The following is a 24,473-nucleotide window of genomic DNA, read 5'->3' as shown; positions in this document are numbered from 1 at the left end:
AGCCATCCACACATTTAGAACAGTTCATTGCTTCTAATGGCAGTATGGCAGCCACATCTGGTGAGTGAGCATAAGCATCCAAATCAAGGAGAAAATGATGGGAGATGGGGGACGAAGATAGGGGTCCTGTGGAAGTGTTCATGGCTGGGTGGGGCCAGAATGGAGAATCAGAGGGCTTCATAACAAGTTGATGATACTTTTAACATTCACGTTCAATATTATTGCATTATCATTCTCCATTCTCCATTCTCTATTCTCAAGTCTTTACATTTTTCCATTATGATGGGCTTCTACAAAAGGATCACGGTGTGGATCATGCAGAGGTTTGGTGGGGTACAGGGGGCTGGTCCGCATATCCAGGTTCACGAGGCAAAATACAAAGTTAATACTAGATCGGATAATTTGTATATCCAAATATAAAATATTGATAATTTATATATTCAAATTATTTTAGATAACAATTATATATTACAAATTATGCCAGCACAAAAACATAAAATATATTTTTTATTATTTTATTAAACCTATTAATGATATTTTAAGAAATTTTAAATTTTTATTTTTATTTTTTATTTATATTATTTTAATGTGATGTCACCTATTTTAAATTGTCAGGTGTAACTAATACCAAACAAGCTGCTCAGCAACCACAAGTAATCTTGTGATTCTGCTGCCAATATTTGGTTTTTTTCTGTTAAAAATTTGGTAATACTATCAGTGAAATGATTCTACTTCAGGCAGCAACCCAGCTTGTTGCTGATCTCATTTACTAACAAGTTGGAACCACAATGTTAAAAACTAAGCTTAAAGACTGCATAGCAGTAGGGATAATAAAAGGCTATGGTACCCAGCTCTTCAACTTATCCTAATCTACCCATATCACATGCAAATCAGACACCCCAAGTCTATGGTATTCAGATGTAATTTTCCAAATATAAGAAAAAACAAAAAACTTACAAAATGTTCAACTTAATCATTTCCCATATGGATAAGTCTGACGAATGTAATTGAATTTAGACAAGTTTGAGCAGAAGTACCTCTACGCTAGGTACAGCAAACCGTCTAATAAGCTCTGACCTAACTCAGAAGCCAACAAGCCATGGGCTCAAGCTCACTGGATAGAGTCGAAATTTGATAAAATTAGCATATAACAATTCAATTTTTTGTCTTCTATATTGTTTGTATTCTAGGATTACAAGTTTACAGCACACCTAGATCATAGATGACAGCATCTTTATAAAATGGAGCACTAGGTTCACATATATAGCATATGCATACACAAGTTTCTCTATGAAAGTTGGAACCAATGCTGCTATAACTACAATGTTTATTAGGTGATTAACACATAAAATGAAGCAGCATTACATTTTAGTTAAAAGTATTAGAGTTATTTCAAATCCCATTGCAAGTTGAACATGATTCTTTAATATCATTTATCGGTCATCCGGTTTGCTGCAGTCAATAATGCTCAACCACTGCACCGCAATCCAAACCTAGAAGGTAGTAAGTCTGATCTTACCGACATGAATTTGCTAATTTGTTCTTTATCAAGCTAGCAACATGGTGAGCAACCCATACTGAGCCAGCCTCTGTACAACAAAAACTATGAGTGTGGCCCTCCCTTTCAATTGATAGAGCAATGCCTGAGGCCTGCTTAGAGATCTGAAAAAAAATATATATACTGAATTAAAGATGTGCCCTGGCACCCAAAGGTAAACAATGCCAAGTAAAGGTGGCAAAACTGTTAAGAGGAAAATATTTTGATGGAAAACAGGAAAAGCTCAATATCAAAAGTAGAAACACCATGATCTTGATGGCCAGTGCGATAACTACACTCTTTACTTGCCCCCTTTCGTTCCACATTATTTCCCTTTATCAGATGGACCATCTTTACATCAGTATAGGTGCAACATTTCTAAGCAACAAGTTGGTTTTTCCGACGTATACAGGATCAGCCACATATCATACGTCATTCTATTCTATCAGGAATTTTACTGCAAGGCATATCTAATTGATAAGGAACTTATATTCAATAGCAGGCCTACTTAGTGTCTCTCTTTTTTTTTTCTTCGTTATTAATCTAGCAACCCAACCAGTTGATTGTTTTCCAATATTTTAACAAGCGTAACGAAGAGGTGATAATGAGACATGATTGTAATGATGATGATATAAGATTTGCCATTATTCTTTGAGAAAATTAATGACTATCATCACTGTGACCCATTATCATCAACATTATTGAATTGCATTCCCAACCTCATAAAAACCAATTGAGTGTTATGGTTAAATTGCCCCTCCCCTTAAAATTATAAAAATAATAATAAAAAAAGAACTAGCAACTATATCATTACCTACATATCTCTCACGCAAACACAAGCCCTGAGGAGCTACAATAATTCAGAAATGACTTTTATGCCCTTCTAGCAATAGAGGGTTTTGGTGCTCCCAAACCAAAATAGAGGACTTAAGAGAGATAGTCCATTGTTTTTACCTCTTCGAACATTTGTAATGGACCCCAGTGATCATCAATGCCATACAAGAATGTAATTTTATCCTGGTTTTCTGTCATAAATTCCCAATCCGGTGTTTCTGAAAGCTATAAGAAAAGGATTAAAGTAAGTAGCTACCACAACATTGCTAATGTAAGTTTATAGTTGAGTAACACTGCCCTATATTTTCAGCAGGATGGATTAAGTGATAGATGCAGTAGGAATTGAACCAAGAAAACAAAGGAAATCATAATGCCACAAAATGGAGTGGGAAACCAGGAAAGCTGCAGTCTTTGTTTTGAAACTAAAAATTTCTAACCCAAGGTTATCAAAACAAGAAGCATCAGGATTTATTAGCTGAAAACTTATTCAAAAGGCAGATCAATTATCATAAAATGTGCAGTCAACCTCGGTATCCATATGCTATTATTACTGTATAGAAGTGCACCAAAAGCAAACAAACCAAGTTGGAAAAAGGTTATCAACAACTAGAGAAACCCAAATGGACCAGCATTAGCACAATTCATAAAAGGCTTTATTATGGTTTTGCAGGATGAGGAAAATTACTTCTACATTATTGTGAGTCAAAAGTTTTGAAAATTTGAAGGTTCTACAAGAAAAGGATGACAAAATCAGTGAAGGTGACTCCCTAGGAGGAAGGTTGCACGGATACAATGACAAAAAGAGCACTTGATCAAGAACATGATATGTCTTAGCAATAAAAAATCCAATGTATCGTTATGAAATGTTTTCATAGAGGATAGTTCTGTTGTTATAATCAATTTTTATAGACTTTTACTATCTTACAGCACTGATTTCCTGTTGTCAGCATGAGTATACCTTTCTGAACTCTGTCATGGCCATAAATAGCATATTGCGCATAGTATGATACTGCATGCAAATAAATAAAATATGAGACAAAGGTTAATGTCTTCAATATTAAACATGCACTATGCTTTTAATATTAGTCATGAGAATATATATATGTATGTGTGTGTGCACGATAATATGCCAGAAGACAATTAGAAAGTCCTCTAGGGCAATTTTTACACAGGATGCAAACAGACCTGCAAAAGGAAAAATATATTGCTTATAATTTGAACGAACTGTATTTTAACAGGACTTCACCTGTGCTAAGTGAGAGCAAGCAGCTTCAAGGGCAGTATTAGACCATGACTTTCCAAAAGAAAGTTTGAAAATTAACCTCAAAACCTGTCTGGGTAACAAGCCCAATGATGCTACAAGAAAACTAAGCGTAGTGGACAGTACTCTGGACCTGAAAGTCACAAATTAATTCTATTGCTTCTCTAAATCCCCATCCATGAATGGTTGAATGACAAAAGCAAGCAAATTGATGGACATAAGCTCCAACAGATGCAACTGAATAATAATTAGGTCCAACCATCCAAGAGAGAATAACCATCAAATATAGTGGGAAAAGAAATTTAAACATGCCGTGCAAGAAGGCAACCGAAGATGTAGAGAAAGTGCAACAAATAGAGCAAGAGTGGAGTGAAGGAAGAACACTGGAAATTAGCATTCATCATAATAGTGTACTGAAATGTTACTCACAGAAACTATTCATCATGATAAAGTACTGAATTACTCACAGAAACTATGTAGAGTAAGAAAGTAATGTTACTAATGATACAGAAGAGCCTTACATCGCAATCTTCACAATGGTAGACTGTTTCTTTGATTGCAGATTTAAGGCTAAAAATGGGTAAAGTCCAATGCAATATTCCGCCTAAAAAAACCAGACAAAGAATTCAGGAAACAAATTCTTCTGGTAGCACAGCTGGAAAGGTAAGAGGTATGTTGAATAAATCAGTTGAAAATAGTGATTTCACCTTCTTTGGAAGCCTCCTTAGCATTTCAAGTGATATATATGAACCGATAGAGTGCCCTACCTTCATGGAAAATTTAGACATCAATTACCATTAGTTTAATTTTAGAAATAAAAAATCAACTGCCACAAATTTGGAATATATCATTTTATGAAATTTTAGTGCTTTTCTAAGCCAAAGTAGTGAAAAATACTGTTCACTAGTAGAGATGAAAGGGGAACAGCTGTCTTCTTAACAGAAAACAATAAAAATGCTACTAATTTAGTTCAAATTGGAAATATCATCAGACCCTGCAGGCATTAAGAATAACTTTGATTAATTTTAAGCAGTGCCACCATGAAGAAGAAACACGGTATGAAGGAAAACTCAGAAACATGCGTAATGGAATTTCAATTGTAAAACATGATGGTGTCTGAACCTCTAAACGTACAAATAAGAAACGCTAACAATTAGCAAAGTTCAAAATGAAAATTGTCAACATCCTGCTTCCTCATTTTTTTATCTCAAATAAAACCATCAAAATATATTAAAACCATCAAAATATATTAAAACCACTCCTCAGCTAATTACATTAGCAAAATACCATTTCTTTCATGCACTTATTGACAAAAATGCTGCATTTTTTAAAATGTTAGACTGAAAAATGCAAGCCAAAAGGTATTGCACAGATACAGACATGCATTCTATGCTTCTCTTTTCTGAAAGCAAAACATTTCAAGAGGTTATATTCTAGGAGGAAGAAACTGTTTTTTGCGTGAGCAGGAAGAAGAAACAACAGATGGGAAGAAAAAATTCTTACTAGAACTAAAGGGACTTCAATATTTTGCACTCTGATGAACTCAATCTGCAAAAGTAAAAATTAAAGCAAAGGTTACAACCTTGTGTAATGAACTGGTAAATTAAAATGGATTTGATCATAACTCTAAACTAAAGTTAATCATCTAGAAAGGTATGACTTGGCACAAAGGATATACCATGTTTTACAGTTGACAGAGCCAATACAATCCAATTAACATTCAATAAGAAAAAGAAGTTCAGTGAACCACTGAGAACACTTGATTTGATTTCAAGGGACTAAAACACAAAACTCGAGTCCTCAAGTTTTCCCTTATTAAGTTCAGTCTTCCAACTCAGGTAGGTTTGTTAAGAATGTTTCAAACGGCTCCATAAACATGATAAATCAAAATGTATTATATACATTCACCTCTGAGGACATTAAAATTACCGAATGAGAATAATTGACCATTTTGAAAGAGACTCATCGAAATTCTTCCAATCTATCAATTTTGATAAAAGCCAAATAAATAATTAGAAGGTTACCTTGTGATCAATTTGTTCTTGCAAAGAATACAAGTTCCCATGATCCCAGTTCTGCACAGAGGGTAGAGAAGAAAGAAACAACTAGAAAATTATATATGTAGAGGCACATAGATTACAAAAATTAATTGTATGATATATATATATGTGTGTGTGTGTGTGTATGTATACATGCAAGCAATTAAAAAGGTATTGTAGCTACCTTTTCTGTCTGACCTGCAGACCCAACAGCTGCAAGAACCACGGGAAAGCAATTGTTAACGACAATATTGGGGCAAATAATCAACAATGAGAATTTCTTCAAAAAAAGGTTCTCATTCTTTTGCCTGATACAGATGCAGTTCCTCCGAGCAACTCAAACAATGATTCCACGAATTCCTTGTAAAAGGTAATAATACCTGTGATGACCACCGAAGCTTGAGTCTTAATTCTCACAATTCAACTAACAGCAAAATATTACATCAAAGACATTAACAAACCAGGATTTCCAGGAACAAACACCACATGAAATGAAGGATGATCAGCATGAATTTCCAGTATCTCAGTCATACAACTGCCCAGTAAAGATGTCCAAAAACATCAATAAAACAAGCATTAACATGAAACCCCTTAAAAAACAACCATTATAAGCATGCCCTACCCCGAAACATTGCACAACCGAAGATGCACACATTTTTTAACATCTGAATGCAAATCTTCAAAACCCATTTCTCTAGTTGTGCAATTTGATTTATCAGTTGTCCTGAAACGTATAAAATTTCGTCAAAATGAAAGAATTGGGTTACCTTAAAAATGACTCATAGTGAAACATTGTCAACAACTGGGCTTTACCCATTTCTCATAACACTTATAAGTACTTAGAAACTGAGACAACCAAGCCTATAGTTTCATGGATCAACTGTCTTATAAAGCTAATGCAAAGCTACCAAAAACTGTTGCAGGAAAACAAAAAAGACCAGAACAAGCTATCCAATCCAAAACAGTTAACAAAGGTAAGACGTCTGGATAGCTGTATGTTATCATCAAATGAATAATTGAAAATACCTGTACCTGAAGGAGCGAAAAAAAGGAACTGGTCTGCTTGTTAGAGAAACAATGCGAGCTAGCATTTTGTTTCACTCCCTTTATAGATTTATTATTGTACATCCACCTGTTTCTGTTTTTTGTGCTGTAATCACTAACCTGTAAGCAAGGTTACCCCGAGAGGGGCCTGAATAAGGGTAGGGGTTATGGAGCTCACTGATCCAGCAGCATGTCCTGTCACCGGTTGATTAGGCGGAATGTGGGGTTGAAAACCTGAAACATGAAAGCGATTTGTAATAAGACCCAATGGGTCTTGGGAGACGGATTAAGGAGTACCCAATGGATGAGGGTGATCACCGGCCAGTCACTAGACCTGCTCATTGGCCAGACCGAGATGCGACGGGTTTGGATCGGGTCTGATACGATATTTTAGTATTTTTAAGTGAGTTTAGGTTTAATTTGATTCAATTTATCGGGTCTTTTTTTTAAAAAAAAATTCGTTTTTATATACAATAATAAAATTTAAATTCGTTCAAAGAATTAGTATTTAAAATTAAAAAAAATATATTATTAATTTAATTAATTTTAATTAAATTTATAAATTACTTAAATTTGAATTTAATTTAATTTTATTGAATACAACTTAAAATTATATTATTATTTTGTATGAAAAAATAAATTTTATCATATTCTAAATAATAAAGCAAACGAGTCTTATTTATTATAAAAAATAAAGTAAATGAATTTTATCTCATTATAATAAAAATATGTTTATAAAAAAATAAAACAATTGAGTTTTATCTTATTATGATAAAACATATTTTTTAATTTTTAAGTTGAATTCAAGCTTTAAATTGTGAAATCTAATTTTAATTTTTTTTTATCGGATCTCATTTATTTATTTAAATATATTTAATTAATTTAATATTCATATTAAACCCTTTAAAATTTTGAATGAAATTTTAAATTTGACAAGTCACCTAATCCATGAGCAAATCTAATCACGACCTAGGTTTTTTTTTTTTAAATAACATATTATCTACAATTAGTATAATTAATTAATTATAATTTAAAATTTTATAAATTTTATTAAAATTTTTTGTAAAATTGAATAGTAAATCTTTAAATAAATTTATTATAATTAGATAATTATAATATTATGATAAAAAAAATTATAGATGAATGTCCTAAGATGAAAACAAAATGCATTTTATGGCCAATTTCTTAATTTTTCAAATACAAATTGTAATTTGTTAGAAATTTGAAAAGCTTTAGTTTAACAGCAACAGAGTCCAAATAGATAGATTTTTCATAATTATTAAAAAATAAACTTTGACTAATACCCTAGCTAATACCTTTTGGAGCAAAGTAATAATGGTAATTATGATTATAACCTATTCTCACTTAAACCGGGTTTGGGTTTTGGGAGATGCGATGCCAATTGCCAAATCTTTCACATGATCTGCTCATGTTCTCGAAATTGTGTTTGTCCGACACTATTAGATATATTCATAATTTTAATTTTATAGACGAATTTAATAAGGTGACACTGATAATATTCTTTGGCATCACTTTTCTGAGCATGATCCACATTAAATAAAAAAAATACTTGCTTTTTTTTTTCTCAAAAAATTAATAATGATCGAATGTCTATTTGTTAACCCAATAGATGGAGTTTAGAATTGTTTAATTATTCTTTTATATATAAATATATATCATTACTTTAACTTTTTTAATTAAAAATAAAAGTGATAAATGAATAAGTTTAGATAAGAGTTATTTTTGAATTTGGATCATTTTAAATTTTAATTTACTTAAATTCAAATAATTTTAAATTTAAAATATTTCAAATTTGAATAATTTCTTATATATTACTAGATTATAACCTTTGTGAGATACAAAATAATTTTACTTATTTAATATGAATATGTATATATATACAAATTAATTTATTTTCAAAATTATATATATCAATTAATTTTTTTTTCAAAATTATATTCAAATCATTAAAACTCATAACATATATAAAATTTATATATATATATATATATATTAATTTGTAATTAAAAAATGAACTTTCTAAAAACAGCATGAAAAAAAAATTGTCTTTCCTTTTGATTTTTTTAAAAAATTATATTGATACACCTATATGATTATATCAAATAAAAATAAATTATGCTTTTCTTAAAAAAATAAAATATATATTATTGAATGATAAATTAAATAACAAAAATATATTAACATATTTTCACTTTAGTAATCTTGACTAAATTATTATGCAAAATATGAAAAATGTTAGAAAATATGTGAAAAAAGAAAAAAAATTGAAAAAAATAATTTTTTTCATAAGAATGAAATTGTAATAACAATAAAATATATCTTGAAAAAATATTATAAACAAAAAAAATTAATTACAATAGTAATTAAATATACTTTGAAAAAAAGTTATTGAAAAATAAAAATATTGATGTATAACACATTACATTTGTAGTCTTAAATTTATAGAAGAATTAATTAGTGTCAATTAAGATTAAATAGATAATTTTTAAATTAATTTTTAAAATTTTAAAATGGATATAATAAGTGATAAAAATAATATTAAATTTTTTACGTTTATTTGAAATATAAAATTATTAATTAGAGTTTAAATAGATATAATTATTTTAATGGTCTTATTATTTAAAAATTTAAAATGAAAATTTTTTGAATTTTTAAAATCTTATATAAAGTTGCTTAAATTTATAAAGTCATGTGTAATTTTCTAAAAGATAATTTTTTAAATCAAAATAAAAAGATTATTAAAATATTTAGATAAACTAAATCTTTGTAATTTTTAAATATGTTTGAATAATTTTTATAATTAATTAAATTTTTAAATATAATTATTTGATAAACAACCAAAATTATTTATTAAAAAAATAAAATCCATATTTTGTATTTTTAGTTTTAAAAAATATATCTTTAAATTGATTTGATTTTTAATTATAATTTAAATAATTATGATATTTAGATAAATTTAAAATTATTTAATTTGTAATTAAATGAAATTATCTTATTATTTTAAAAAATTATTTTGTGTGTTATTTAATAAAATTATCCACGTAAAAGCTCACGTGATAAATTTATTTATGTATATTATTATATTATATATATATAAATATATATTAGATTTTCAATTCGATTAACGTCGAGTTCAAATAAACGAGATGGAATAGTTTTTCAATTTCATAAATTAAATGCAACAACTAATTTTTTAGGCCAATTCCAAAGGCTAAAGCCCATCCATGTGCCCTAGTCACTAACCTTCCCATCTATTTTCGTGGCTAACCCAACCAACTATGATTTAAAATGAGCTCTTGGACCCATTTCAGAACTTAATACTTCTTTTGAAGACTACCCTTTAATTTCATATGGTCCAACCAACACGAAGAGTAAAATATAAAATTTTTTTATATTTATTTTTTATTTAAGATCGTTAAAATTTAAATTATAATTATTGAAATTAATATTTAATGTTTTATCAAAAAATCATATAACTGTTTATTAATATCAATCATTTAATAAAAAAATATTTTTTTATTATCAAACAAACAACAAAAGAAAAAAAAAACATGTATATGTGATAAAGGGTTATAATTTTATATTAATTTGGAATTTAGGGTTCATGTATCATTCCTATATTGTTCTTAAAAATTATGAACCCAAATATGCTTTAAAGGTCCATCAATATTATCGATGGTTGACATATGGATTATGCATAAAGGAAACTAGGGGAAGAGTCCAAGCATTCAAGTTAAACTACTCCAACCAAAACTATAAGGCATGTTTTATATTAAACCAACTCTTATGAGAAAAGAGTTGACCTACCAAAACGACTCGATTTGGTTTTATAATAAACAAATGTTAACATCATCAGTTACATCTTACGTATTAATTGTAATAAAAAAGTCATGAAATTTATTCAAAGAAGCCAACCTTCATCCAGAAGAAAGCCTGTCAAGATTCATGAAGGATCGTGGAAATTGCTAATGTACATATTAAATTTCAATGTTGATAAGGTCATTTTTAACCAGTCAAATGCTTACAATGCAAATACAGATTGTAATTTCTGTCCAATGGTTGGAAACTTGGCTCGGTCTAACATATTAAATTTTTAATAAAAATTTTAAAATAATAATTTAATAATTTTAAAAAAATTTTAAAATTTTAAAATTGACGGATCAAATCGAACCGTGGATAGAACTTTTAAAAGGCTTACCAAGCCAGGCCAAACTTGACCGGTTTACTTAGAAGATCATGAAATTTCAAGTGCTTACCTTATATATATATTTTTCTTCTTCATGGACAATTGAAATTCAAAGCACATTTATAATAATGAAAAGGAATTTTCTTCTTGCACCTCATTCATTGAAGTAAACAAAGTTTCTCTTAAATATAATAAGTAAATTCCTTAATATTACAATATAAAATCTTTGAGTTTGAATTTTAAGATAAAATGTTGAATTTAGGAGATAGAAAAACGGAGTTGCCTTCATGCTAACATACCATGAAATTAGCTTTTGCACAAGCATTTATGCCACCCTCGAGGGGATACTAGAAAAAAAAAAAAGAAAAGATGCGGTCAACCAAGTCTTCAATGTCGGGTAAATCTTTACCATTGGAAGATTCTGAAGGAATAGTATGAAGGTCCTACCCAAAAGCAAAAGGGCAAAAGGACTTTTGTTTATTGTCTCTAGTAATCTTTTTTTTCTTTATAATTAATCCCTTCTTATAATCCTCAAATTAATGATAAAAAAATGTTTTTCTACTATAATTTTTTTTTACTTATTATTATGCATTCTCAAAATTATTTATTTTTTAATACAATCAAATTAATGATATTTTAATATTAAACTTAATTTTTTAAAAATAATTCTAGATATATATGAATTTATTTTCGAAATATTTCTCATAATGATAAAATATTTATAAAAAAATTGATTGTATGAAATGCACCTAAAAAATTAGAGATGAAAATGAAAAAATGTGAAACTTTATAACATTACCCAAAATTTCCCTTTTTTTTTCTAATTAGAAGTTGATTTAGGTTTGCAAGATTTTTCATATTTACGTCAACAACCAGAAAAACCAACACTACAAGACACGTCTCTCTTTTAATAAAGTGAGAGCAGAATGGACAATTTAGCAACCACTTACCAATCATGTGACAAATATTTTTCGAAAATTGAAATTGTCTCTCTCTCTCATATTATTCCAATATATTCTTCATCCTTTTTTCTTCATATTTAAAACAACAATTTTTTATAAATTTTCGAAATGACTAAAATACCCCTACGAAGATTCTGTAACAGCCAAATGGTAAGTCCATTGGAAGAAAAATCCCAGGAAATCCCCTGCGCGGTGAATTAATTGCGTGTAATCTAACAAAGCGTCCCGGCGTCAACAATCTCTCCACCGAGTGACTTTAAAAGGAGCTGTTGTTTGTTTCAAGAATTAGATTCGAGCTTAAGCAGCCTAATAACACCTCCGATATTAAAAAAAAAACCAACGCGTGCCTGCCAAGAAACCCCCTTCCCCTGCTTTCATTTCTGCCTTTTAATCCAATCATTTTTTTTTTTTATATAATAACAAAAACAAGATTAAAAGTACTTGGTTAATAACTGCTACAAATACCAAATACCAAACATCTTCTTTCATTTTCCCTTTGATCCCAAAACCCGTTTCTTTCTTTCTTTGTCTGTCGAGCAACACATTTTTCTCGCCAGAGGTTTTAACTTTTTAACCCCATATCCATTTTTGATACCATAGATCAGTAAACTTCATTTACTCATTTGGCTTGCCATCTTTTTGGTTTTGTAAACAGGTTTGGGAATTTGGGTTGGCCTTTTTTTGTTTTGTTTTTTACTATAGTTCAATGATTTTTTCTTCTTATGGGATATTATTAATTTGTCCCCAGGAAAATTAGAGCACGAGATTGGAGAAATAAGAATTAAAAAACATGTTGGGTGAATTCGTTACCAGATTGCTTGTGTAAGTGACTTACCGATGCTTTTTTTTTGTTCTTCATGCTGTTTTTATGTATTATTGATTTACATTTAATGTTCTTTGCTTGTTAAATTTATAATTAAAGAACGTTTACTTTCATTTCTGGATTTTGATCTTGTCTATTTTCTGGTGATTTGTGTTTTTCAGGTTGGTTCTGGGATATGCATATCCGGCGATCGAATGCTTTAAAACGGTGGAGAAGAAGAAGGTCGAGATTGAGGAACTCAGATTTTGGTGTCAATATTGGTATCAGAGTCTTGGCCTTTCACATTTTCTTGCATTTGCTTTCTAGCCGTAGACTTTTCTCATTCTGAACGGCCTTTGGCCAATTCAATCCATAGAAGTCTTTATTCATTTATTTATGCTTGTTTATCCTATTATGGTTGAGAAATTCAACGTTAACGCCTAATCTTTCCCAATTAAATCCACTCCGCCTTTGGATAGCTACTTCCTTAGAACATGTCACACGCAGTTAGGTTGCTTTGTTATTTCCAACCAATATATTTCTAGGAGTTTGTCCAATATATGCATGTCATCTGAGCTAATGCTTGACATCATTTGAGGTGAAATTGATTAGGTGGTACTTATGTTTCAATTAGTCCCATGTCATAATTCTGTTTTTCTTCAACTCAAAAAAGGGGAGAAAGGGCAACAGCTTATCGTTGCTCTCCTAGATTTATCCCAGGTTTTAAAACGAGTCAGCACTTCGTTGTCAGATAAGAACCATTAGGCCAAAGGCCATGCATATGATTTTGAGGGGTATGGACCCCAAAGAATTGCAGGAAAATACCCAAAAGCCATTACTTTGATTTAAGTTTTACATCAAGAATCCATAATAATTCTCACATAAAACGGAGTAAGATCAAAATTCACTTTGATTTATGGATTAGTTGATGGTAGAATTAGAACTCAATTGATAAGTCGCCATCATATTGAATAGGAACATGGGCAACTTGTCTTTATTTATTCTGTTATTACTATAAAAAAACACACTTCAACCAATCTTTGATTCTGGCCTGTGCTTCGTTTCTTTAGCTTTCTATTAAGTTTAAAGTCATGGTGGCAATGAATTTTGCAGGATTGTTGTGGCGTTTCTGACAGTTTTTGAGAGGATAGGGGACACATTCCTTTCATGGTATATACAGAGCACTCTGAACTTTCATAGCTCCAATATGATTTGCTTAGAATACTAATATTACATTTTTAACTGTCCTGAAGGTTGCCGATGTATGACGAGCTGAAGCTTACACTCTTAATCGGCCTATGGTATCCTAAAACCAAGGTAAAAGCAAAACGTACACGGAATACATTTTATCTTTCTCAAAACTTGAACTCAATAGACAATAATAAGCTTTTTTATTGTAGGGAAGCGATTACTTGTACAACACCTTGTTGCGGCCTTTCATGTCAAGACACGAAACAGAATTGGAAAGAAAGATACAGGAGCTGAGATATAGAGCATGGGACTTGGCTTTGTTCTACTGGCAAAACTACACAGAATTGGGGCAGACAAAATTCTTCGAAATGATACAATACTTGGGTGGTCAATCTTCAAGGATAAAAAATGGCAATCAGGTTATCTTCCTTCCATGTTATTCTAATTTCTACCCTTTGCTTAAAACTATAACTACCGCGAAACCTGAATTTGAAGATTGAGAAAACGAAACAACCCAGCATTTCTCAGCGGTAGCATTTCTTTAAGATTAAAATCCAACATGAAAATTTTTTATCAAATTCTGGTTCATCGATGGTGTGATTAATACTTTGATTTTCATTTACATATTGAAACAATTAGCACTTTAAAATTTCTAATTCTTCAATGTTATTTCACCAAACCTGTTGCAGAAATCTGGGAAGAACAAGAATTGGACTTCGACAAAAATCGAACGTGACAGCCGATCAGAATACGACCAGAGCGATGACTACCCAATTCCAGAGTCCCCGAGTAACTTCAAGCTCCAACAGGCTTTTTTCAAGAACCGTCATACCAAACCACACAAGTAACAATTTGTAACAAAAAAATAACCCCAAAATCGCAAAAGAAAAAAAGAAAAGAAACCCAGAATTTGTTTCTTGCATACCAAGTCTGAAATTCTATTCATTCTTTTTTTCTCCCTTTGTAATATAAAATATGTTTCTATTATGAATGTCCGTACAGCTTAAAAGCTTTTTGTTTATTCTACACTTCGTCTTGCGTGTGAAACGCATCCTTTATGTGTTATCTGGTGAAGTTGATTCCAATGGATCGGAGGACCCGATCTAAGACTCGGGTCAGACCCGGTAGGAGTTTGAGGTGGAAGAACCGGAAGCAAGAAGAGATGGGGTTTTGAGAAGAGAACCGAAGCCAAAACCGACGGAAAAAGTGAGGGCCAGATGAGTCAGGGGAAGAAGACATGGGCTGAAGACAAGCCCAAGCCGCCTGTTTAACTAAACGGTTACGGATGGAAAGTCCGTGCCCGGAATTCGTAGCAGATCCTGCGGCGGTTGGGGAGTTGATAGCGACGGCGGAAGAAGGGAGGATGTCTTTGAGTGAAGTGTAGGAAGCAAAGGAGGTATTGAGGGAGATAAATTCGAGGTCAAGCGGCGCCGAGGCGGCGCTGCCATTTGGGAAGCTGGTGGCGATTTGGAGAGGTTTTGGAGTTAGGAGAGTTAGCTTTGCAGGGACTTGGACAGGGGTTGATATGGAGTTGCGGCGGCGGAGAGTTGACAGCGACGATTGCTCTAGTTTGTCGTCCATGTTCAAAAAGGTAGGTACAAAAGGAAAGTGTTTCTTTGAAGAGAAGGGAGTCTGAGCCTCCTCTTTTGAGTGAAGCCTTGCCAAATCGTTTGGTAATTTAACACACCACATATAAATAATAAACGAAAAAAAAATCAATATTAATTATGAAAAATAATTTTTTATTTTTCAATACAAGTTTATAAAAGTGCACAAATTATTAATCTTTTATCTTATAAAATATATTAATTTATACAATAAAGGTGAAATGGTTTAATGGTAGGGACCGGAGTGCAATTATGGGCGAATCTAAGCAGTAGTTATGTAATAATTTGATTATAATATAATAATTAATTATTTATTGATTATCTAAATATAATATTTAATTATAATGATAATAATTTTTTAAAAAATCAAAGTTTTTATGGTAAAGCTTTGTTACGACGAGATTACATCATTAACTTTTTTTAGTAAAATTATGAAAATATTATAAGTGTGAGCGAATAAAATATTTTTTAAATCAAAAACATTTTGATAATTTTATCATATACATGAAATTATTAATGTAATTTACGTAAAAATAAAATTTTATAATATGGATTATTTGGGAAATAAAAACACAATGATATATAATATGAGACTGAATCCAAATATAAATCAAAATATTAAATGAAGCCTCATGAATTCTAGAACACATGGTATGGGAAAATTAAAAAAAAAAAAAAAACTCCTAATAACTTGGAAGCTTCTTATATGTGATCAAAGCACTATAAAAGTCAATGAGGTAAGTACATATTCTTCATGAATATGTTAGATTAACTACAGTTTCATATGCCCAACCAATAACAATGCTTTTAATACAAATTCGGAGATCTCATAATTATGAAGTTGATGATTAATTTTATTATAGTCCTGTTGCTTTGGTCTTTGAATGGTTATTTATGAAATTTAAAATTTAATTTTTTAATTTATGTAATAATTTTTGTATAATAAATTTGAAATTAAATTTTACTGATTATAATAATTTTTTATTAAAAAAATCATATGGACTGACAATAATATTATCATAAATCAGTAAGTATAATTTTTGATAGTCTACACTTGTATTGTACTGTATCAATATTTTTTTCATTTAATAAGGTGGCCAGCTGCCGTAATTTACTGATTAAAGTTAAATTAGAGGGAATCACATAGAACGAAAGACAATGGAACCCCGCTTTCCAAGTCATGGATTGGTTTCTTGAAGCAATTAAAAAAAGAAAAAGACAAAAGAGAAACCATATGTGGCCACTTGTTCTATGCTAAAACATCCCTATTTTTTTTTTCAAAATTTGTTTTGTAGTTGGTCGATCAAATCAAGCGGCCTGCAGTTTTGTATGTTCCCTTTTCCATTGTTTTTGGGTGTTTTTTTTTTCTGCCTTTGGTCGTGTTTCAATGTGCTTTTCCAAGGAACCTTTTTAAAGTATGCTGCCAACCACAACGTTACAGCCGCTGTCATTTCAACATTATTATTTCCCAACTCACGAATTTTGTTGGTTTATGTTTCTTATCTTGTTACAAATCCGAATCATCATTTATATAAAAAAAATAAATATTGCAAATTATGAACACAAAACTTAGAACTATTTTTCGGAGCATATTTCATTCTGTTTTATAATTTTTTTTTTACAAAAAAAGTTATAATTTAAAAATATAAAAATAAATTACTAGTATTAAAATTTAAAATTGAAACTTATTTAATATTATTTTTTAAAATAATTAAATATATTATTAAATTAAATTCTGAATTTAAATTTTATAACATTTCATTATGTGTATTACCAGTTGTAAGAATTGGTCTTGGATTTAATGTTTGTCTAAATCTGACAAGGAAAGAACTAAAGTAATAGCATGATGTGTACATAATATGAACTTTTAGAAGTTACAAAAATTTAATGTTTTGCATTTGAATTATTGTTTTAAATTCTTCAACATTTTCATTTTTCTAATGCATCACTTTCCTTCCCAAAAGAACAGGAAAAATGAGCCAGGTACTAAGAAGAAGGAAATAATCTGTTTTGGGATGCCAGCATCGGCCATTTGGATCCTGTATCATGGAATTACGAAAGTTTCAACGACAAACACTTTAGTTTGTCTTCACATGTTTTTCTTCTTTTCATGTGGGTGAATCAATATAGTCCCTTTATGATTTCACGTGTGTCAAGACTTAAAGAGTCTGCATCTTGAAAATTTTTTCTGAACCATGATTGGACAAGCTCAAATTCTTGCAACACTCGACCTCATCCATGCGAAGGCACAGAGACCAAAACAAATTACCTGAACTACCTAAAGGTTCCTTAATTAGTTAACAAATTGTGGTTGCTTTTGCTGTTTGTGTGCCCCCTCTTTGAAACAAAAGTTGCAAAACTATGATTGAGAACCCCGGGTACATCTGGTTCCGAAATCAGAGATTATTTTTTGACGTTTTCAAATACAATATATATTTATAGTCAGAGTAGCAATTCGTATATCCATATTATATCTATTTTGTGTAATAAAGTAAATACGAAATATATTTTTTATTTTTTTTTAAATTTAAAACTGTATTATTTTTTATTTTTATGTTTTTTTTATCATTTTTATATATTATTAAGTCATGTTTAAAATTAATATATTTATATATAATAATAACTAAGACATACCTTAGAAGGAAATGGAGTTGCAGATCGATGACGAAAAAGACAATCCTTCAGGTCTATCCATTTGATTGAATTTCTTTCTGTGTGGGATTTCCAAAATCTCATTCAGTTTGATTCTTAATTTTGATTGTACAATATTGTTTCTCAAAGCGAAGGAAACTTTGAAGAAAAGAGATGAAACCCCTTGAAGCCAGGTCACAATTTTTAATTGCCCATTATCACCAATCATCTAATACGAAAATATGTATATAAAGTGGAAATGTGGGTGAAAATGAAAAACCATGGATTGGCAATACATCTAACTTGGAAAACCCACTAATCTTACATTAGCAAAAACAGAACTTGAAAAACTCCGCTATGAATTTTCACGCAATAGCTCAAATTCAACTACAAAGTGATGAAGTTCAGGGAAGTTATGTGGTTGAAAAATCACTGGATTGGCTACAATCATGATGATATATAGATGGTAACAATCTCCATATACAACTGATTGGTCTCAGACAAACAACAGATCAATCCTCGGCAGGCAGCTTTGATATTTCAAACTGACTAATTAAGCAACTCAGATCAACAAAGGGATGTTGATGAGCATATATAATCAGATTTGATGCCCAATGTCAACCTTGTGCTTGTTCCAGTGTTGTCCATTGCATTTATTCCATCTTCAACACCCATCTAATCCAGAATTCCAATGGCAACATTTTTTATACGTGTAACTAAACCATGGGTTAGGAAAATTGCTCAATCGTGCAGCAAATTCCGATGCCCCTAAACTTACCATCCACATCTTTATCCAGTGATCCATGTAAATTAAAGATAGGGGGTGTCGGCATTCTTTTCAGTACTTGGTCAGGAAAATTAATTTTACCTACGAGTTGAGTTAAAATTGGAAGATGGCACTTCAGCCATACTAGATGGTGGAGTTTGTGGCCTTGGGGTGCTGACATCAGCCATTCCATAATCTGGATGAAACATATCTACCCCACTCCATTCAAAACCTGCTATTCTTGGAGTTAAGGATTAATATTTACGTGTTGTGCCCATGAATGTATATTGGATAGGAATTAAAATGAGTTTGTGCATGTGCTTCTTCCCGCCTTTGGGGGAGAGCAGATTGAGGAACTAAAATTTCTATAAGGATACAGTCTGTCTTCCACATATCCGTAATGCTAAAATCAGCATCTGATAGAAGCCAATAATCTGCATCATTCTAAAACCAAGACAACAAAAGTAATAGTTAATTTACACATTCAACCAGAAAACAAAGAACAAGAGCATCATTTTTGGTGCATGATGAAGTCCTAGGGGAAGAAGGGAATTTGAATCTAGGGCCTTACCCTCCTAAAGAGGGGTAACAACCAAGGCTCCAAATGAATTATTCCATATTACCAGGAATTCATAAATAACCTTTGACATGAACCACTCTTCATATATTCGTTCTTTATAAAGCTTGGCTAGACTAATAAATGGTTAAAAAAAATGGCACTTACACCAATATCCGACGGAAAAATTCTCATTATTCCCCCAACAGACTCCTTTGAAGCGTTAATATCAGAGCCCATTTGATGAGTTTGCTGTGCCTGTGGTTCAATCTCCTTTCTGGTGCCCTCCATATTGTCCAACTCAACTTGGTTTTCATTAGAGCCAGAGCTTGAAGAAAGTGGGACACTCACTGGTGGCTCAACACCATTCATCTCTTCAAATTTCTCCTCAAATTGGCTGAGGAAACAACAATTTGAAAAGCAAGACAAAAAGAGAAAGACATTAAAACAAGAGCCTCTCTTGTCCATCATCAACTAGATATAATTTCAAAAGAAAGATGGTTCATAAACATGTATAGATAAATAATTTAGCATAAAAAAGAAGGGAGCAATACCTGACTAGGAAAACATCAATCGGACCCATTGTGCTTCTAAGGATTATTCTATATCTCCTTTGTGAGTAGTCAACAGCCTAGAATATATAGGAGCAACCAATGCCATTATGCCTACAAAACATGAAAGTGGAAAATGGTATTAAAGTTCTCCAACTATCAACTTACTTCATCAGGATCAGGCACTTCCAGTGTTGTTCCATGTGGAGCTTTAATCGCTATCAAGGTTTCATTCTGCCAAAAGCAACATGGAAAATTTAGCCGTACAAAAACCAAGATGTCTTGGAGATTGGTGCAAATGCATAAGATGATTGCAAAAGTATTAATTTAGTGACACTCAAAATAAACAGACCTGAAAACAAGGTAGACCCTTGATGTCTTCTTCAGTAACAAAAAGCCACCTGAAACAGTTGGAAGATGAGCAAATGTATAATTGTTTGCAAAAAATCAGTAGTTAACTGCAATTAATTGGAACCCACTACAAGGCAGACGTAAAAATCTTACCTCTGATTGTTCTCATTCTCACTCAAACCCCTCAATCTTTCCTGCATTTCTCTGCAATATTTTAGAAGCATCAGCATTCCTAAAGAGGTTTGAGAAAGTAACAGTTACTACTCTAACAAGAGTAGAAGCCATGCACCACCTTATTTGATCATCTAATCTGCGCTCTTCCATGGAGAGGTTTTCGATTTCTCCCTGCATAAAAAATAGAAATTAAGCTCATATGAATAAACAGCACAAATCAGTTAACTGGCAGTGACTGACCATTCTCTTGAAAGTCATAAATCAACATAAAGAAAGAGAGAAACATTCTAAGGCAAAATAACAGGAAAAATTGTTGCTTCAAAGAAAACAAAACTGATATTACTTTCACATACCTGTAATACAGAGACATTACCATCTGCTTCTCCTGGCCTTGAAGCATCAACACCCCTAGTAAATTTGATTAATCCTCAAATGAGTCCTATGTTCTTTGAAGGTTAACCAGAATGACAAACCAAATTAAGACATCAAATTCTTGAAAAATGTTTAACATCATCAATAATTACTTCCAGTGTATTCTGTTTTTGAGCTTCTTTTCAATAAGACCAATGCCTTCCAAGACATTCGTTATGTCATATATCCTCCTCTTTTGAACCTGTTACAACATTTAGAGGAAAAAAAAAAGGACAAAATAAAAGAACCCTTTAAGTAACAAGACAAAACACAATAATGCCCAATGATATATAAGCTCAGTTAGCTGTTTGTCTACCTCCAATGTTTCTGCAGCCTTATTTAGGTCAAGGATACCATCTCCAGCATGCTTTATTAGATTGATGAACCTTTTCGTCAAAAGACCTAAAAACTTTGACCACATTATTACCATTCCACCATCTATAAAAAGGTTAAGGAGCTAACAAAAACAAAAAAAAGACGTTAAAAGAAAAAGAACATGAGTAAGATTACCTAAAGAACTGTCATAACGGCTGCTGCCAGCGGGTGTAACAGGAGACAGAGAACCTGCCAGTTACCATATATAATGTCAGTGATTCTTCTTCTCCATATTCTATCTCTTTTTCTTCACACATTAGAGTACTCATAATACAGCAGTGGAATGAATTATAAGTTCCCTTCCAGGGACTAAGCTTGTAGCAGACAGTTTCTCACCAGCATTTGACGCAGATGTTTGAGGTGTAGATTTATTGGACTTTGATCTATTATTTATCCTTCCTCCTTTAGCAGATACAGGTGTTTGGAAGGGACTGTTGGATATGCTGGTAACTCCTGGACTGCCAGTCCAATGGCTAGACTCAACTTCATTGTTGTCCATAGTGTTCTTCCTTTTTAATTGCTGAGAAAAACCAGTAGTTGTGTATGGTTATATTTACATTAACAGCCTATTTAATTGAAAAAAAAATTAAAAAGAGCCTAAGTCTAACAAATGCAAGTATAGGACAGCACGCACAAGAAAACATACTGTTAGCCATAAGAACCATCAGAATTACTTGACTACTTGATTAAAAAGTTTAGCAAAAAAGCCAAAACACAGAGAGATCAATGTCATGAAAAAATCAAGTAAAACAACTATTAATTCACTTGTTATTATGTGGAGGACAATAAGAAAAAGGAATGTCATATATGAACACAGGTTTGTGTGACAGACTAGCAATCAATATCATACAGAAGGGGGAAATTATGCAGTCATAGGCATAACAATATCAACTGAATCATTTATCAAATGTCCATCAAAGCTGCAACATCCAAAGAATTAACAGACGTCAAGCTTTCTTCATAACGGGCATGGCATCAAATATTCTGCTTTAAACCAAGAATACAGCACAGGCATCAGCTTCCTCTCTGGGAATAGCAAGTTTATTACATAAAACTAATATACTATCAATTGCAATTATGTTTAAAATCCAAAACATCAAAACCAAAACTCAATAGCTAGATATTCAATCATCAGCATGTCTGAAAAAAAAAATGATAGCACTAAAACTTAGCCCTCTCAAATTAAGACATCAGAATGTAGAAGCCATCAAGTTCCGGAAACTGGTTGAGGCCGGCATTCATTAAATTTCAACTTAGTACAGCAAATGAACACTTTACTCTACGCGAAGTCCATTATATCATCAAATACATCACCAAAAACGTAAATGCCCTGTGAAAAGTCCACATATTAAAATACATGCATAACAATTTCACTGCAGAAACAAATAATGCTACTGATGATTTAAATCCCCCTAAGTAAACTAGCCACCACGAAAGGTTCTCAATATGAATAGATAAAAGAATCCACAAAATTAAGCACATAAAAATGAATAGAATATTAATTACCATAAATAATTCAATCTAACCAAATCTAACTATAAAATTCTCATAAAATTAAAAATATGTTGACCAATTACGCCATCACCACCATATTTTTTAAATGCAAAAAAATGAAAATTACAAAAACTCACTGGGGACCTCACAACAATTGCTTCAACATCTTGATCGGCGAAGAGTCCATGAGCATTAAGAGTGCCGGTTAAATTATTTTTACTATTATTAGAGGAAAATCTGTGATAATCATAGGGATCAACAAACGGCGGCTTTGTCGAGGCGAATGCCAGGTGGCGACGTATCGGCGGAACAATCGAAGGACCCATCGATGCTGGTGCTGAAGGGACAGCCGGGGAAGGAGGAGGATACGGCGGAGTGGGACGTGCGGAGGCTCGAGCGCCGCTGGACATGGAGGTTTATGATTTGGAGTGACAGTGAGAGGGAAACGGAGAGAGAGACGAGGGTAAAAATGGAATTGAAAAAGGAGGATGAGACAGAAAATGAGCGTTAGAGAAAGAGAGAAGGAAAGTAGTGAAGGGACAGGTTAAAGAGCAGTCACGAGGGAAGGGAGGGAATTTTAGTTCGGATGGACGTGGAGGGAAGTATTTTGTTTAAAATTACAATAATGTATTAAAGCTTTTAGTTTTCCCTTTTTGAGCTCTAACCTTTTTTATTTTCAATTGTATCCCAAAACAAGATAAGAAATTCAATATCTAATTCGTAGATTAAAAACAATTAAAGTAAAAAAAAAAAAAATATCACCGATAATCTCTAAACTATGATAAAATATTTAATATAATATTTATATTTTAAAAATTTTTAGTATAATATCTGAATTATAAAATTAATAATTAATGTAATATCTAAAAGATTATTAATTCATTACATCTCAAGATAAAAATTATATTAATTAATAAATTTATAATTCATATATTATATAAATAATTTTTAAAATTTAAATACATATTAAATATTTTACTATACTATAAAAATCATTTGTGATATTAATCCAAACAAAAAATATCTTAAAAGAATATTTTAAAAAAAATAGTACGAAATTTGCTAATGTAGAAAGAGTTGAGGTGTTTCTACAAAATGATAACAAAAGAAGGATAAAATGCAAAAAAGTCAAAAATAGAAATTACAAAAGAGCTGTAGTGCGTTTTTTGTCATTTATTCGTCTTCGTCCATTTTGTTACCCATCATCAAAACCCTAAACTTGGAAGGACCTAAAAGGCCTATCATGACAAATGGCAAAATGACAACCATCCGATTCCTCTTTTTTCTTTAAAATTTTTTTAAATGCATGTAATTCTCAACAATGCAACAAAGTGATGACCTAATCTCATTTTATAAATCATGTTTTCTATCTTTTTATGATTAAATTCGAAAATTTCAAATTAAAATCTCAAATTACAACTAATACGAAAAAGGGTAATGGTTGTAAGGGGAACTAAATATCTAAAATGGTCCAATTGATCAGATTTACAACTTGAACTCTTCTTTCATAAGAAAAATGAAAATGTGGGATCAAGGAAAAATGTATGGTCTTAAGATTCTTCCAGTTGTAAGGTATTTGCTAAAATTAGAATCTAAGATTCATAGGTGTTACAATTGTGTTGATACCTGATCCTTATTATTCATTATAATAGCTGAGCAATGTTATAATTCTAATATTGT

General features: G+C 31.3%; 4 protein-coding genes across 11 annotated transcripts; 1 reads left to right on the top strand and 3 right to left on the bottom strand.

Moving 5' to 3' along the window:
• Nucleotides 1–1,119: 1,119 nt before the first annotated feature.
• LOC111297907 (alpha/beta-Hydrolases superfamily protein) lies at nucleotides 1,120–7,083 on the bottom strand. Of its 4 annotated transcripts, XM_089741300.1 has the most exons (14): nucleotides 7,034–7,083; nucleotides 6,704–6,949; nucleotides 6,294–6,395; nucleotides 6,133–6,206; nucleotides 5,980–6,051; nucleotides 5,856–5,884; nucleotides 5,657–5,707; nucleotides 5,136–5,180; nucleotides 4,340–4,399; nucleotides 4,154–4,236; nucleotides 3,618–3,765; nucleotides 3,330–3,380; nucleotides 2,492–2,596; nucleotides 1,120–1,662 (listed from the first exon to the last, which is right to left on the bottom strand). In XM_089741300.1, the coding sequence occupies exons 2-14, from the start codon at nucleotides 6,760–6,762 to the stop codon at nucleotides 1,516–1,518; spliced, it is 1,026 nt and encodes a 341-aa protein (XP_089597426.1). In that variant the 5' UTR covers nucleotides 6,763–6,949; nucleotides 7,034–7,083; the 3' UTR covers nucleotides 1,120–1,515. The 4 variants fall into 4 exon arrangements, with proteins under 4 accessions (XP_089597426.1, XP_089597425.1, XP_089597427.1 ...); XM_089741299.1 differs by having other exon boundaries at nucleotides 6,704–7,077; XM_089741301.1 differs by having other exon boundaries at nucleotides 6,836–7,072.
• Nucleotides 7,084–12,171: 5,088 nt separating this feature from the next.
• On the top strand, nucleotides 12,172–14,903 carry LOC111297231 (putative HVA22-like protein g). 3 transcript variants are annotated; one of them, XM_089741296.1, is made up of 7 exons: nucleotides 12,172–12,539; nucleotides 12,633–12,706; nucleotides 12,869–12,967; nucleotides 13,800–13,856; nucleotides 13,940–14,003; nucleotides 14,087–14,296; nucleotides 14,567–14,903. In XM_089741296.1, the coding sequence occupies exons 2-7, from the start codon at nucleotides 12,675–12,677 to the stop codon at nucleotides 14,723–14,725; spliced, it is 621 nt and encodes a 206-aa protein (XP_089597422.1). In that variant the 5' UTR covers nucleotides 12,172–12,539; nucleotides 12,633–12,674; the 3' UTR covers nucleotides 14,726–14,903. The 3 variants fall into 3 exon arrangements, with proteins under 3 accessions (XP_089597422.1, XP_089597423.1, XP_022747618.1); XM_089741297.1 differs by having other exon boundaries at nucleotides 12,460–12,539; nucleotides 12,642–12,706; XM_022891883.2 differs by lacking the exon at nucleotides 12,172–12,539 and having other exon boundaries at nucleotides 12,551–12,706.
• A 36-nt stretch (nucleotides 14,904–14,939) lies between these two features.
• On the bottom strand, nucleotides 14,940–15,644 carry LOC111297232 (uncharacterized). The gene has a single exon (XM_022891884.2). It carries the CDS (start codon nucleotides 15,567–15,569, stop codon nucleotides 14,940–14,942), a length of 630 nt encoding a protein of 209 aa, XP_022747619.2. The 5' UTR covers nucleotides 15,570–15,644.
• A 2,813-nt stretch (nucleotides 15,645–18,457) lies between these two features.
• Nucleotides 18,458–23,340, bottom strand: LOC111297210 (transcription factor E2FA-like). Of its 3 annotated transcripts, none has more exons than XM_022891860.2 (14): nucleotides 22,931–23,340; nucleotides 21,636–21,819; nucleotides 21,435–21,488; nucleotides 21,241–21,326; nucleotides 21,038–21,126; nucleotides 20,867–20,921; nucleotides 20,632–20,684; nucleotides 20,493–20,543; nucleotides 20,341–20,389; nucleotides 20,157–20,222; nucleotides 19,992–20,068; nucleotides 19,606–19,834; nucleotides 19,259–19,325; nucleotides 18,458–19,116 (listed from the first exon to the last, which is right to left on the bottom strand). In XM_022891860.2, the coding sequence occupies exons 1-14, from the start codon at nucleotides 23,201–23,203 to the stop codon at nucleotides 18,980–18,982; spliced, it is 1,470 nt and encodes a 489-aa protein (XP_022747595.2). In that variant the 5' UTR covers nucleotides 23,204–23,340; the 3' UTR covers nucleotides 18,458–18,979. The 3 variants fall into 3 exon arrangements, with proteins under 3 accessions (XP_022747595.2, XP_022747596.2, XP_089597421.1); XM_022891861.2 differs by having other exon boundaries at nucleotides 18,458–19,113; XM_089741295.1 differs by having other exon boundaries at nucleotides 22,938–22,953.
• Nucleotides 23,341–24,473: the final 1,133 nt, after the last annotated feature.

The sequence above is a fragment of the Durio zibethinus genome, chromosome 12 (assembly GCF_047325235.1).
Source record: "Durio zibethinus cultivar Kanyao isolate XHJ-2024 chromosome 12, ASM4732523v1, whole genome shotgun sequence".
NCBI classification, from domain to species: Eukaryota; Viridiplantae; Streptophyta; class Magnoliopsida; order Malvales; family Malvaceae; genus Durio; species Durio zibethinus.
This window is presented reverse-complemented; position numbering and strand designations above follow the sequence as displayed.